Source organism: Coloeus monedula (genome assembly GCF_965178545.1).
Source record: "Coloeus monedula genome assembly, chromosome: 5".
In the NCBI taxonomy this organism is placed as follows: Eukaryota; Metazoa; Chordata; class Aves; order Passeriformes; family Corvidae; genus Coloeus; species Coloeus monedula.
Window position 1 is genome coordinate 64,488,285 of NC_138785.1, and position 16,476 is coordinate 64,504,760.

The window sequence follows — 16,476 nt, forward strand, 5'->3', positions numbered from 1 at the left end:
ACCCACAAAATCTTCATTTCCCCTGGAAAGATTAAAAATTCACAGATTTCAAAACTAGTTTAGAATTATAATGTATCCCCAATGAAATTAAAAGACAACAAAAAAGTAATAAAAATACTCTGTGTTCTTCACCTGAATGATGGAGAAAAAATACAATTAATTTTGAGCAATTTCACTGATTATTCCCAAGGATAAAACTCTGTACAAAACCCAAATATGAATGGGGTTTTGTAAGGCTTTCCCATGCAAAGATGAAAAGGAGATGATCCCTCCTGTTGGTGTGACAAGAGCACCAACACAGCTGCTACTACAGCCCAAAGCCACAAAAATACATTGTAAACTTCTCGACTAAAGCAACTTGGCCTTCAAAATCCAGCCATCAGAACCAGTCATTCCTCCAGCTCTTGCACTGTGGACAGGGGACATGAACCATGACCCTGTGTAAGAACCTACACAAAGTCACTCGATGACCCTCTTGGCTTTGTGCATATTCACTGATACTGTGCCACACCTTGAAAGAGCTGTGGATTGAGTATGTATCTTCAGGCAGGATGAGACCAGGGTAAAGTTCTTTAAACTCTTCTATCTTGTGTCTACCTAAGATCAATTTTTCTTAAATGCCTATTTTTGTTTTCTTGGATGCATGCCCCTGAAGCACTTGCTTCCTTTCTCCCCATGGGACTCTTTGTTCACTGTAAATAAATCACTGCAATAAACTGCTATTCCACCTTAAATCCCTGTCTACTGGAGTCAATTCTACTTACAACATAACACAAAGTAATGGAAAAATCTAGAGAATAAGTAAGGCTGCTTTTCAATTACCTGGTCTGCTGTAATGCTGAGGAGAATGGGAGGTGGGGGTGTACCGACCATAGCCCAGGGAGCCAGCAGAGCTGGGACTTGATGTCCTGTACTGCTTGAAAGATCTGTCATCTTGGTCACCCTTAGAGGAAGAGAGGAAATACATGTCATTAGGGAAGAGAAATAACTGCAGAAACAAGCAGAATATGCCATCTTGTGTGTTTCTGTGCTGTGCAGGTGGGAGTCGATGCTGTCCTAAGATTCCATGCAATCCTAATGAAATGAGGTGGTTTTCAGCACCTCCACCAGCAGTGTGACTGAAACTGTTCTGCCAAGTACCAGAGAACGGTCATGTTGCCAGGAAAGTCAGCACAGACATAAATTTAAAATTACAATATAATTTGAAAAGAACACAACAGTGTAAAAGTGTTGTTTCAGGACAGTGTAATTCCCTGAACAAATAAAAGCGGGTGGAAGATGAGCTCAGGTTAGCATGACAGCATTATGGTCACTTTGTACCCACATGAATGGATGCATAATGATTACAGACAACACAAAAATCAGCACTTGTTGGTTTCACTACATCATGAAACTAACTGTGTATAAACTGCCCGGTGTACCATACTGTAATATGGTCATTACTCTAAGAATCCAATATAAACACTCGTGTAGCATTAGCATTAATACTGCAGCATTGTGCAGAGCCAGTCACACAACCCAATTCCCACTAAATGCTTGGCTTCAACCAGTTAAAACCATGTACCCACACTCCAAGCCTCTGATTTTGTACAGCTAGTTAACCTGCAACTGCAATTTGCAAGTAGGGTCTTCTTAACAGTAAAAGCACTACTGAGTGGAATAGACATGGAAATGACTTTGTGTAAATGAGCTATAAAAGCAAATTCAAATTTCCTTCTTTTTAAGACAAATGAGAATTGGCTTGAGTTAACTCCAAATGAGAACAAATCAATGTAACCTGCAGATGCTCCATTAAGGAAAGTCATACTCCAAAAAATCCTTCCCCTCTCCTATTCCAGTAGAAAAGAAGGAAAATAGGCTATATCATAGCAAGTGTCAGTCACTTATCATGAATATGGGGATGCCTTTAGGCATCTGTGTAATTCCCACTGGATCATTCATCTTATATACACTCAATAGATGCTACTTAGTCCCTCCATCTTCTCCCAGATTCCTATCAGAACAATTTAATTATGTCCATACATTCATCTTTAGATGAATTTGCCTTCTCTGGGACCATACTTGACTCTACAGAGATGTACAATATTCTGACACCACCAGATTTTTTCCTAGGGTCAAGGTATACTCCATCCCTTCAATGTCACCTCAGACCCACCAGCTGCATTTCCGAAAGTGGAAAATCAGTTTAGTATAGTGGCCAGCAGCATTATTGCTTTAATATCAAGTTCATAAGTAATTATACAAAAAGCAAAGAACAACTGATGCCTTCCCAAGCGTGCAGTGTTCTGTAGGCATCTTGCCACCAACTCCTCTACGTTCAGCTCGAGATGTTTCCCTCCTGAAGTACCTATGTTGTGTAATACCCACTCTAACCTTTGTGGAGAGAATTACAAGCAGTATTGCAATGGCTTTACAAAGCCTTGTGATGATATTTAAATATCAGATGAGTGTCAGCTAGTGGTCTGTGATGTGTCCAATTCTATGATACAGTGGAACTTTCCTCTAATAAAAATCCCTGCAACAAAACCACTGACAAGTTTCCAGATGATGATGCCCGAGCACCTGATCACAGACTCCTTAAAGAGAGACAGCAAGCACAGAGAAGCTGGATAACACGGGAGTATACACAAGTCATGGCAGTCCCAACCTCCACATCAGTATCACTTTCGGAACCTAATATTGGCAGTTTGGTAACTGAATTTAAAGGAAATTATTATAATCTTCCAAAACACCAAGTTTTCATATTGTTTCAGACCTTACCTTTGTGTACCTTGTGTCTCTGTAAGGAACAGTCAATCTAGTTCATGTAACCAAATATTAAATAAAGCATTAATTTATTTGTAAATTATCAAATAAATTGCATCTCTGCTGGTTAACTTCTCTGTTAATTCTCAGTTCTTAATTCTCCATGATTACCAAAATTCTGCAGTACATAAAATTGGGATAATGGAGAAATTAGCCAGACCCATGATACGTAATTGGGTTACTATCTGGGAAAATATATTAAATGCATTCACTGCTCCCAAAATGATGTTTCTTGAAACAAAGACTAGCTTAATTAATGCACATCAAAATACACAGACCTAGAAGTTCAGGTATGTGTAAATGATTTATAAGTAGGTGTACACAAATAGTATAAGTAGTTTAACTATTTGTGAAATAAAAAAATGAGAAGAAAAAAAGAAGAGAAAGATATGCTGAGCATTAATTTAAATCAGCTCATGCTCACAGCTTTAAATGTGAACATAAATCATATTTCCCAACATAATTTATTTAGTAGAGCTTGAAGAAGTGACCACCATACAACCTTTATTTAGGAAAGCAGAAACATGGATGACAGTGGAGACAGATGCATACAGATGACAATCCAGAAGCAGAGCACATATTGAACACAAGTAACACTCTGAAAATCATAAATTATAAACCCCATGCACTATAGAGGCAAGGGGCGAACCCCACATTTCAGATGCTGCTGCTTATCAATATGACCAGGTTTATGCATCACAAAATGGGTCAGAATAGGAAAACAAAGGCATTGGGGATTACCTCAGTAGGTGTTGGAGAGAGCAACTGAGGTGACTGCAAACAGCAACACACAACAAATTAGTGATACAAATTCATGCATGATGTTACTCGTGAGAAGAATTACTCTTAAAATATCACTCTCCATGTATAATACATGATACAGTTAGGAAAAACATCTGTCAATTAAGTTAGGGCAATTTTTCTTATTATCTGTTTGTAATTAGGTATGTAAGGACTAATATATAAATGATTTCATATCGGTCTTTTAGTGGTTTCTCTGTTGCAAAGTCCTGGGGTCTGGTGAGGCCTGTCCTGTGCCACAGAGAAGGGCAGTAGGGACCTCCCATTTACAGCAACTGCCTGAAACTACACACAAGCCCTAATTAAATCTGCATCGAAGGACCTCCAAAATCAGGACTAGAACTTACTGTTTTAAGGGAAAGCAGAAGTTTGCACTATTTAATTTTCAATTAAACATCATGTAATCTGACAATTTGCTGTTCATTTTCCTATCCAAATCAAACACTATGTTTGCGTAGTTGAGCAAATCGACTGAAAGTACTGCAGCTGCAGGTAAGAAGCCAGGATGCTGAAATTTGGAAGACAGGGGTTTTTTTTTTCCCCCCTGGCAATATCACCCTGGAACACCAGGAAAATATGCACGTTGGACTGCAAATACAGTCTACGTTTGGTCTGTGCACAGCTTGGTCTGTGCACCACTGCCAAGCCTGGATGTCACTAGGCACTTGAGGAGGGCCACAACCATCATCAGCACCAACAAATTTTGACATAGAAAAGAAGTGCTTATGTTCCACAGGTTCAGGGTTAAGCAGCAGTTTTCGATTTTGTGAAATCAGAAACCTAAATACCATTTCAACCTTTACCACATACAATTTTAATTCTTTCTGGATACCTTAAAATGGAGCTAACATGGTTCAGCACTGTGCAGAGAGGGCTTGGAAGAAAGTCTGTAAAACCTAACATATGCACTGCACTTCAACTGACAGCAGTACTGAGACCTTAGTGGTACTAATTAAGTGTAAAAGGTGTAAGTGAATGGGTAGAAATAAATGCTATAATTAGTAGCCAAGATATTTATAATATCCCTAGTCATGTTATCACTTAGAGAGAACAAAGCAGACTTCCACATTCTGTAAATATCTTACTCATACCTAGTACATTGAAGAGGTTTGATTTGTAAAAATGTAGCTAAAATTAAAAAAGAAATCAGAAAGTCAAATGAAAGGTAAGTATGTTCAGAGAAGAAAAGCTAACTTGCATGACAGGAGTTATATACAAGTATGTATCACAAAGCCCAGAATTAGTATTAGTCATTAGTATGTTAGTAGTATATTAAATTAGATTTCATTAGCACAAACTGTATCATATTAGCTCTGCATATGAAAAGGCTGAAGTGCATGCATGATGTGAGGATGAAGTTAATAAGGGACAGTTGAGCAAAGTTTGTACACAGGAGAGTGATACCATTGTTGTGTTACCAAAATAACATGGTACACTTTGTTAAAAAAAAATCATGAAAGACATTTGTCTTTGCTTCTCAATTTGCATTATAATTAGCAATGGCTCCTGTTTCCTACCACATGCAGAACTACTCCCATGGAAAAACATTTTAATTATATGTCATCTCTTTAAAAAATGATCACAGAAAGCAATATTTTAATTTCCACAAACTAAAAAATGAAATGAACATCTTGGGTTTGGTTGTTTTTTGGTTTAGTTTTTTGGGTTTTTTTTTTTTTGGAAGGTGTTGTGAATGAATGGATGACGTGACTCAATTAAGTGAAGCTATAAAAGTTATATTTTTTACAAAAAAATTATGCACATGTTTAAGAGTTTTCGGCAACATGTTCAATGACGCAAATAAAACCTGAAACTCATAGTAAAAAAATACCCATGTTTCAGTACCTCCCCATAACTATGCCTGTCATCTGAAGAGTAACTGATATATGGAGAATAGGAGATCATATCTGGGCGGTCAATGTTATAGATGGCTTTATTTTTAGGAAGAGCAGCCAAGTCCCTGTAGTCAAGAATTTCATCTCCAAGCTTTGCCTAAGAAAAGGAGGAAAGAAAGCAGTGAGAATAAGAAAGAATATTAGCAGGATGCAACCAGACAAGGACAGATAAATGTAGGTAGAAAAGTCATAATCATAATAAACCACTTTTTGTGTTTGTGAACATTTAAATCTCTTGTATTTACTACACAATGCTAAATATTACTGCTGTTTTCTTTTATATACTGTTGCTCTCTACCTTGTCACTGGCATTTGGCTAACAGGAGTAGCATGGCATCATTCCAATCCCCTGGTTATATCCCACTTACTTCTGGCTGCACAAACAGAATTTTTGTTTATAGGGGACAGATATTGTAGTCTTTTCAGGCAAAACACACTCAATTTTGAAGTGGTTTCAGAGTGCAGAATTCCCCTGCTGTAAGCAGTAGTGAATAATCATATATGTACTTCCAACATAAACTCTCCAGATGCTGAAAAGCATTAGTCAGCTCTTTCATCTTTCCCTTTCAGTCGTGTCCCACAGCTTCACCTCCTTTCCTGACTATGTCTAAACAGCCCTTAATTACAGGTCACAAACCAGCAGATGATGGATTTGCACCACGGTGGAAGATCACAGATGCCACTCAAGTAAAGTTCAAATCCTCTCATGAGACTTACACAACCAACAGAGGGGAAGGCCTGTGCTGTTCCCTGTTCTCCTCTTATTACACATATTCCAAAAGTGTAACTTATCATCAAGTTGCTACATTTTCACAGATTATCCTTAGGATAATTGCACCAAAACTGTATCCAGCACATACTATGCTGTAGATACGATGACAAGTTGGTCACATTGAGAGTGGAGAAATGGGCAGCATAATTATCTCATTCCCACTTCAAGTTTTGCAGAATGATAAGCTCTTCGTTGGCAACAAAATGATGAGTGAATCTTGCTGTGCTCTGAAAATTCTCAGTATGATCAGCTATAAAACTGTAATAATGCTTTCCACATGCAAAAATACGAAAGTATCCAGGATTAATGTGTGCAGCAATTCTACTTTTTCTTAGTATGAGCTAAGAAAAGTTCAATAGATTTTCCAGGGAAGTTTTCTATCAGGTTAATAATCCAGGAAGAAGTTAGTCTGACAACTTTCAGTTATCCCTTTTTCTAAAACAATGCATGAATTTGTGCAAACATAAACTACATGAAAAGAAGGAAGATTACTCTTGACTACGAAAGTAGAACCAAGCTGCCATAACCATTACATATTTCCATCCTCAAAACTAATGAAAAAATGTGTTTTAATGAAGTATGTGATTCTTCAGCAATCTACAGATCTCACTTTCTGTGCAGCTCCTTTAAGAAGCTAAAGAGCAATGAAACAGCCCCTTCATGAAAATAAGTCCCTCCCTACTGAGAAGCCAGTGGAGAGCTCTGATGCAGAGACAGGTAATGCAAAAGTAAGGAATCTGTCTATCCTATCTGTTCCAGAAATACTTTGGGCAGCATTACACCTACAAGGAAGGCCAAAGAGGCTGTGATCTCACTTAAGGTATCCAGGCTTTTGAGAATTATTCTAGTGAATCCAAAGTAGTTCAGAAGTGGGAATATTTAAATGTGAATTACAGTCATTTTGGCCACTACCTCTCCATGCAGATGTACAACTTCCCATTGGATTTCACAACTGTCAGGAGTAAAACTTATCTAGTTGTGTAATTCCTTTCAGTTTAGATATAAAAATGTGGGCAAATTTGGATGAAGAAAAACCTTAGGGATACAGTTGCCTTTGAAACATTCAATTCTCCAAACATTCAGTCTACAAAGGTGTTTTTTTTTATTTTATTGGTTTCACCTACATTCAATTATGTGAATGGAGTTCAAATCTGCTCGGAAAGGCTCAAATTACAGCTGAGAGGCTTTAAGCCATTTATTCAGTAATTTGGTATTTTGGATTCTGGTGAAACTATGCTCTAAGTATAGAGTATCTATTTCATCTGGAATATGTAATTTTGCAATCATATAATTGTAAATACAATTCGTATAAAAATATAGTGTGATGTCTATTCCTTGCATGAGAGCACATATAACACAGCTTTGTAAACTAATGTAAGCCTTCCAGTTGGATATATTAGGTTGAAGCACCTAATTCTCTCTTAATAAAATTTAGCAAAGTATAAAACAAGATTTTTATTTAAACCTTATTTAATGTCATAATTTAGAAATCAACTCATTTTTAATTAGGGACTCTGAGGGGTTGTCAGCCCTAGGGCAAATTTCAGTCTGGATATAATGAAGTCATCTCTAAAGATCATGAAAGATGCCCATTACCTTCCAAAGGCACTGGCCTGTGCCCTCTCAGAGCAAGAAGACAGCAAATTCTGTCATCAGCAGATGAAGAAAAAGTGTTATGGTTTCAATAAACCATATGTATGTGTATGAATGTGTATGAAGCACATTCAGGTTTAAGTCAAAACACGCTTCCTTCACCTTTCCCTATCTGACCACATGACCATGGCCCAGAACCACACCTGCCCTGCAATGGGGTGGTGTTCAGGATGATGTTAGCATTGCTCTGACTTCATGACTTTGCAAGTGCGAGCACCATGAACTCATGGTTCCTAAGATTTAACTGTCTTCTCTAAAATCTTTTGTCCATGAAATACCTCACAGAGCTCACCAGCTGGTAAGGTACAGTTTTACTACAGGTTTTAATGATCTGAATCCATGCTACTGCTGAGAGGTGCTGCCCTGCATGCCCCATCCCACCCTGTTCTGCCTTCTACATCAGCATTGGAAGTCATGTAGACAGCAGGGGCTTTTTTTTTGCCTCTTTGGTTGTCTGGAGGTTTTTCCTGGGTTATTGTTTAGCTCAGTCTGGTCTCAAATTTGAGTGCGTATCTCTGAGTACACACTAGTATTAGCAAGGAAGATGAGATGGGAAGACATGGCCAGAGAGGGACAGGGCCACATGAGGGTGGGACCTTCCTTTCAGTGGCAGCAAGAATTTAGGTTTGGCAAAACCAACCACAAAAGCACACAAGACAAATCTTGAGCATGTCTGTATGTCACAACACTCCTGTAATAGAAAACACATGTAAAAAAAGATAGTCAAGGACCACTTTGATAGTATAGAAGTCAGTAACATGTTTTTAATTCTTTTTACTTCCCTGTTTGTGAAAGCCAAAATAGGATTTAATCAACCAATCAAAATCAAGTTTTGACAATTAAGCAGTGAGAGATGGGACAGATAGAATAAAAACTTGCACTCCTCTGGGGAATCTTTTTTTCTAACTGACTCATGCTTGCTAGACAACTTTATTCTTTCACAGTTTCAGCTGTATATTACAGTGACAAACATTAGTTATGTGCTGATTTAATGACAGCCTTTAAAACACACACACAAACCCCCCCCAAGAAAAAAAAAAAAAAAACCAACAAAAAACCCCACCAAAACAAAAAAAACACCAAAAACCAAAAAACCCCAGAAAAGGAGAATGGAGGTTTGTCCTTGACTTTTAACAGCTCATGAAGTATATTTAAAGTTGTTACCACAAACATCAATAAAAACAGTACCATCCTGCAGTTAGATAAGTGTCTCTAAAAACATATACCTCTTAACAGAATTCTCATGCTTAAAAACACAATGAGATGGTGCATGCCTGAAGAAATAAAGCTCATCTGGCCAAAGAAAGTGGTAATATGCTCCCAGCCATGATGATAGGCTCCCAGCACAATGACTGTCTTCACAATGACATTTCTTTGCTGGTAATATACCACTGGTATTCACCAGCACTCAGAGTCACTGAAAAGCATTTAGAGAAGGGGCACTCGTTCCACTGCAAGTTCAGTCTTACTCAGATAAACAGTATATTGTATTCAAAATAACTTCTGTTTGAAGAAAAAAGACAAGTGTGGATCCAAAGCACTCTTTTGCTTGTCTCAGTGTAGTAGATAAGAGGTTAATATTTGTATAATAACCTCTCTGGAAGACAATTGCATCTCCAACAATTTTCTCACTATATGGTTCTAACTGATGAGGATGACCTGCCTACCTGAGGGATACCTGACCAGGACAAAGAAAAGCCCAGGAAATGCTGAAGCCCTGCAAGAGATATTTGTATGGATTACACCACACTTGCATTTTTCACCTATTGCTGGCAGCCTTGAGAATTTGGCCATGAACACTACACTGCAGCAATTTTGATCTTGTCTTGAAAAAAAAAATATAAAATTTTAGCATACTTGTTATTTTAAATTCTCTCTATGAGCTTTCCAAAGCACTCCTTAAACCATAAACACATCAAAGGTCCACTGAGCAAGGGACTGGCATTTGGCAAGGCCAGAGTCCTGCAATCACACTCATGAGTGTTTCCATAAGCAATCAGATGCAGGCTCAGGAGTTCAATTTAGACAAGTTAAGTTCAAATCTAAGCTTGTAATCTACCTGTGGGCTGTACTGTTTACTTTAACTTTTCGGAAAGCACTGTGGTATTCTGCATGCTCTGCTATAAGCCAGCTCTAGTTGTAGTGTAAGTGCTATAAATACTCACAAAAAATAGGAGGAAAATGCCAGAATTCTGTTATGGCAAATGCAGTATTCAAACATTTTAAACTTGAGAAAGTAATTTCATTTTAGAGGAATCACCAACCACAGTGGTTTGGAGACACTAACTTTCCATATAATGTGCTAAATTGTAGGAGGAAGCAGAAGGTTCTCCCCAGCCCACAGAACAAATTTCACTGTGAAATACTCACATAGATCACACGGCTTGGGGAACCTGATGTACTTGAAGCAGGTACAGAAATAATACTCTCAGAAGAAATCCTTGTTTCCTGTAGCAGGAGAAGCGAAATAGATAGGAAATACAGGAGAGTCAAAGATAATATAACTGTTATTTCAAAACAACCATACAAGACATTTAATTTAATTCAATCTTTACCACTCAAAAATGACATATTATAGAGAGCTCAAAACATACAGGCATGGAGTTAAAAATAAAAGAACACTTTCAGACAATCAATTTAACCTTTTAAAAATGCAAAAATAGTTTTACACATGGCTTTTTTTTCCGTGTTCTTCAGAACAAAATGACCCAGAGCACTTCTGGGGTGCCAGAACAGCCTTTGGGCACTATCAGAGACAGGTCAAGTTACAAGACGATACAGTGGCAACATTTTTACTCCAAGGTTATGCCATCAAACCATTCTACAAGTCTGGAACTTGTCACGCTGCCACACCATTCACTCACAGCGAACACGACACAGAAAGGGACATGGGGGATGATCATTTAACACAGACAATCTAATTAAACACCTTGTCTGCACAGATAAAGCACTTTTCAGTTTTCCAGAACTTGTGTAAATGACATGAAAGTGTCACCATTGCACTGATGTCATGTGAAAACCATATTTCTCTTTCATGATGTCCCTACAGGATGCCCAAGGCAGAAGAGAAAAATAACTTTAGAAAACTGCACCATTCCAACGTTTTGAACCCAGTTAAGGTCAAATGACAGTTTTGGATTAAGCTCAGGATTCCCAGAAAGAGCTTCAGAGGTTATTTCTGTGTCCTGTGCCCATGGCCATGGGCATCTGGCTCTAGGTAGCAATGCTTGAGCAGAGGGGTTGGACAAGACGACCTGCAGAGGTGCCCTCCAAGCTCTGGGTCTTTCCAAGGGCAGACAAGGGGTCAGTCCTTTCCTGACAGCCCTTGGAAGAGCACAGTCAGGGCATTTCGCTGGCACCAGCAGGTTCCTGGAGTTCCCAGCATGAGCCTTGCACATTTCCAGTAACCTCTTTGAACTGCCCACGTGGAAACCAGAAACGACGGGTGTCCTTCAAGGGTCCATACTGGGACCAGAAATGCTTAATATCTTCATCCATGACACAGACAGTGGGATTGAGTGCACCCTTGGCAAACCTACAGATGACACCCGGCCATGTGGTGGGGACAACAGGCTGGAGGGAAGGGATGCCATCCAGAGGGATCCTGATAGGCTTGGGAAGTGGGGCCATGCAAACCTCATGAAATTAAACAAGGCCAGGGTCAGGGCACTCTCTAATACGACCTCCACAAACTGGGTGGCAAAGGTAGAAGGACTTGGAGGATACTGGTGGCTAAAGAATTGGATATGAGACATCCCACATCTCACACATGTTTATTCTCTTCATGACCCATTACCTCTTTTAGCATCCCCATCCATGCCTGCTGCACATCATCTCCCAGCTTTTTCAATAAAACTTCACACCTTTGCTGACTCTATTGCCTCTGTACGTTCATTCTCTGTACTACACATTTTTCTCTGTCTTCCACCTACCTCTTTTCCCTGTATGCCTTTTTATAAACCTTACTTTCTCTTGCTGCTTTGATTCCTCCTGTCTTTTCCAGCTTTCTCCCTTCTGCTTAAGATCTCACTCTCCCATCATCTTTCTTTATGCTGTCACTCTCTTTCACAACTTCTTTCTCCCTTCCACTCCATCTCCAAAGTTTTGGAGCATGCTGCCACTTTCTCCATTTGCCTTTGTCACCTACTTTAATTACATGCTGCTCATATATCTATATATAGGAAGATTACTTAAAAACAACAAATTGCAAGGTCGAACAGCCAATTTCTCAAGCAGTAGATCCCATTCCAAACTTTACAAGTTATGTTGAAAAGTTCATTATTACTTTCTTTGAAAAGGCATCCTTCCTTCTGGTTTTATTTTTTCAATAATGAGCATAAAGATAAGAAAATAGGAAAAAATCTAAGAAAAAGAAAAACTTCAAGGCTTTGGAAAATTATACGATATTCAGAGCTTGTCATAAAGAAAACTAGAGCAATCACTTCCCAAACACATGGGTACAAAATCTACAGCCAAGATACTTTAGGGTAAAGCCCAAACAATTTTTTTTCAAATTGTAATTTAGTCAAAGTTGGACTTTCTAACACACCAGATTTAACAATCTTTTTACGGCTGCTGCCTGCTGTTCTAGCTTGTCCCATGTGCCTTTCTCCAAGCCTTGAACCAAAGCAGAGCTTTTTTGAACAAGGATACCCAGGGTACCACTTGGAGCACCAGAGAACATCAGAAGTGAAAAACTCACACTTGGCCTCTACATTAAGTGAGATAGTTGTAACTCATTCCCACCACTTCAGAAGGATCATGTCCTAGGGACAGCTTATTCATCTGCTCATCTTGTAATTATTCAGGTTGCCAGAATTCTCCCCTTTTCCCCTTGCACACAGAGAGGTGCACAAATCATCCAACTTAAGGAGATACTTAAAGCCATAGATGAAATTAAATTGTGGCTGGCTTGCCAACATTTTATAAACAAATAATAAAAAAGAAACTCCAAGGAGATTATTTTTTGCAAAAACTAAGTGAAAGTCCTCTGATCTTTTAAGTTCAGAGCCACATGAAAAGAGAAGAGGTCATGAACTGATCACATCATAATCAGACAGAAGTTAAAAATTAACTTCTTTTTTCTTATTCATATTTTCACACTTTTCCTTATTCAGTTTATATATATAACTCTTAGGTCAGCATTCTCCTGAAGTTATAGCTTTAATCACTGATTAAAAGCAGAATATTTATATTACATGATTACACTTCATTATCCAACTAGATTCCCATCATTTAAAATTTAAAATTACAGTGGTGAAAAATTTCCAAACCCTTCCCTCCATGCCTGCTGCTGCTTCTGCTGCAAAAAAAGGATCAAGAATAATATGTCAATCAAATAACACTGCATAAAACCACAGTCTTTTTACCTTGCTTTTTTCTTCAGCCTTTGCAGCCTGTCTACAAACTGGATGCCAAATGGATGTTCCTGTAAAGTAAATTTAAAGTTCTGCTTAATTCATTTCCATGATAAGAACCTTAAAAAGTTCAAAATAAGAATCTTATTAAATGTTCCTACAAGGTTTTAAACGACAGCTTATTGACTACTTCCCCTGTTAGTGCACGGATATTTTCAAAGTTCAACCTGACAACCTCTGAATACCAGTAAGCCTGATCACAAACATTTAAAAGATTTCAGAAAGATCCATGTGCTTCAATATGGGAGATCACCATCAAAATCTGAGTCCTAAGAAGTGTGCTACGGGATCTCTGGAGCTCCTCCAGTCCAGCCTCCTGCTCAGGGCAGGTCCCATAACAGCAGGCAGGGTGATGTCTGGCTGGGCTCTGCCTATCTCCAAGGATGGAGAACCTACAGCATCTCTGAGCAACCTGTTTCACTCTTATGGTAATTTTTTTCTTTATATAAAGTTAGAATTTCCTGCACTCTTACAATACATATTCTTGTAATAGTCTGGCTCAAGTCATACACAGTAGCACACTGTGGTGGGATGGAATAGCACTGTGCCATGTAACCCTAGCTGAAAATCCAGTCTGTCTATGACTTATTCACTGTTCTGATCTTGCACTTCCTATATGTTTGTCTCTTGTAAGTCAAATACCAAGGAACTGCATAAATTCAGGGGAATATCCATCCTGGAAGAAGCAGGAGATACAGAATGAACCAATTCTCTATTGCATACAGGTATTGAAACAAGGATCTTGAAGATATGTAAGTAAACCATGAGTGTGAGATAGAAACTCGAATAGTTTTGTGCTAGTCACAAAGGAAATAGTATTTAAAATAAGTTGAACATGAAGTTTGAAATAGCATTCAGTGGAAGTGGAATGTGTATAGTGATATAAAATAAAATAATTATTTTTAAGTTTTAATACTAACCTTTACATGTATTCCAGTCTGAACTCAGACAAGCCACAAATTAAAGCTCCCCACAGTTAAATAATATGAGTGCACTGCAACTTCTGCCTGACTAAATGGGAAGTTGAGAACCTTTGTGTAATAAATATTTAATGTTTATACTGGGTGGAGAGCACCAAGAAGAATAATTGGAAATGCTTTGTTTTCACAGCGGTTTGATAGTTTTCTAACTAGTGGATTTTGGAAACAAGATAGAAACAGAAAGCCTATTTCCCAGAAGACAGATGGAGATCATTAGAATTTATTTCACAAAAATAACCCAGATGAACCCAGACTCTTGCAGTAAAAGAGTACCTATAAGTACAGACCAGATAAATTATGTTTACTAAGTTACTGATTTTTTTGTTACTGAACAAGTAAGAATCATTTTTATAGCACCTTTAAATTTAATGCTAAGTTATCTTCTACTCACAAGTGGGTTTGAGCTTGCCACACTTGTCTCATTAATTGCTGCAAATTATCCCAGTTGATTTAAGAAGTATTTAGCTCACTTTTTTTTTTTTTTTTTTTTTTAACTACTCCTGTCTATAGCCAAGCATCACTGGCTGGGAAACTTTTTCACACTGAAGAAAAAAAGTCCTTTCCCAAAACTTGTCTGTTGGATGACCACTGAAAATTTCTGCTAAGGAACATGCAACACCCAAAGGAACTTTACCGTAGTTTATTAAGAGGATGAAGAACACATTATAAAACCCTGGGCTCTGACATTTTTTATTATCTAACAGGTTAGGCAGTCCAAATCACAGATCTTTCATGGCAATAACACCAGCTTCTAATGGAAACTGCTCTCCATGTGAAGATAAAAAGGGCATGCCAGTAAGCTGGTATGAACATTCCATGCGTCAGAAAATACAGTAAGATGGATCCAAATTAACAGAACCTGAGCATACCTTGCTATTATTTGAACTAATAACCAGAACAAACCCTAACAAATAGCTACCCTTACAACAAATGGAACTGAAAGAGAAGATTGATTTGCAAATGAGTTTCAGAGGGTTTGAAATCTAGAAACATTTTTGTAGTCTGATATACTTTGTTCAACGCATTGATTTCACATGGGATTTTAGTACTGCTAAGATCCTTCTCAGTTGGAAGAATAACAGCATTTTCTGGCTCCTGAGGGAGAATTCATGAGCCCAGACAAGTACCACTATGTCTTTTAATGAGCTAGTTCTTGTTGCAAACCAAAGTGACAATAAAATAGTCATTTTAAATAAAGTACTAAACCATAATTAGATCTTACTGAGACCACTGTTGTGTTTTAAATAGAGTCTAACTTTTCCAGCTTAAGGAAAAATTTCAAAGTACACTTCTAGAAAACCATGGACAATTGCAAAGTTGTAAACACAGATCTGGGCATGCACGTGATTTTAGGATAATACACCAGCCTTGCAGTTCCCACATCCTACCAAGTTTCTCTTTTCCGTTTTCCTTTGAAAAGATACTGCCAGTAAAACACATATACAAAAGCCTTCATTTTCTCTGGTGTTTGCCCCTGTATTTAACTGCACAGGCAGTTTTCTTAGATCAGTTTAGTAGAGCTAAAAGTTGCTACATATGAAGGATTTCAGTGCATATCTATGTTAAATGACATTTTTTCCCACTGCATATTGTATTGCACAAGTCCTTCTGTAACACTGAATTTCTCCTGTGCAAGCCTGTGGTGTGGGCAAGCAGGTATGGGCAAGAGAGCCAAGTGGAACTGTTTTATTTTTTGTTTGTTTGATTTACCTTGAAGATACATTTCTTCTCCTTCTGCAAACATCTGATTGCACCTGACACATCGTGCGCAGGTTGGGTGATAATGCTTTTCTCCTGCCTGTTTGGAAAGAAGGTACAGATGATTAAGCATATTAATCAGTTGAGCAGTTTTTCTTTCATTCTCTTGAACATGATTAATTTAATTAGTTAATGGCAATTAGTTCAACACTCTCCTATAACCACAGTGTCAACTTCTCATTCTACACAATTCATGATTTAAAATGTAATTATGGTCCTGCCTACACAAAACAAAACAAAGTTGATGTGCAATAGTTAGTCTCTGAATTTACAGGACCGAAACAAATTTACGCAATGAACACATTTTCCCTGTAAACCAAGTGCAGGGTAGCTTAGGACTTACCTGCACAAGGAATTTGGGAGGTCATAAACTTGAGCACGGACTGCAACTCAAC

At 38.1% G+C, this 16,476-nt stretch overlaps 1 protein-coding gene across 2 annotated transcripts in view; it reads right to left on the minus strand.

Annotated features, from left to right (window-relative positions):
• ABLIM2 (actin binding LIM protein family member 2) overlaps nt 1–16,476 on the minus strand; it is a 131,285-nt gene that overhangs the window by 34,407 nt on the left and 80,402 nt on the right. For both annotated transcript variants that reach the window (XM_082281610.1, XM_082281609.1), the window contains exons 7-11: nt 16,034–16,121; nt 13,296–13,354; nt 10,297–10,374; nt 5,452–5,598; nt 823–943 (exon numbers count right to left, since the gene is read on the minus strand). In XM_082281610.1, coding sequence (XP_082137736.1) covers nt 823–943; nt 5,452–5,598; nt 10,297–10,374; nt 13,296–13,354; nt 16,034–16,121 — 493 coding nt within the window. The remainder of the gene's footprint in view (nt 1–822; nt 944–5,451; nt 5,599–10,296; nt 10,375–13,295; nt 13,355–16,033; nt 16,122–16,476) is intronic.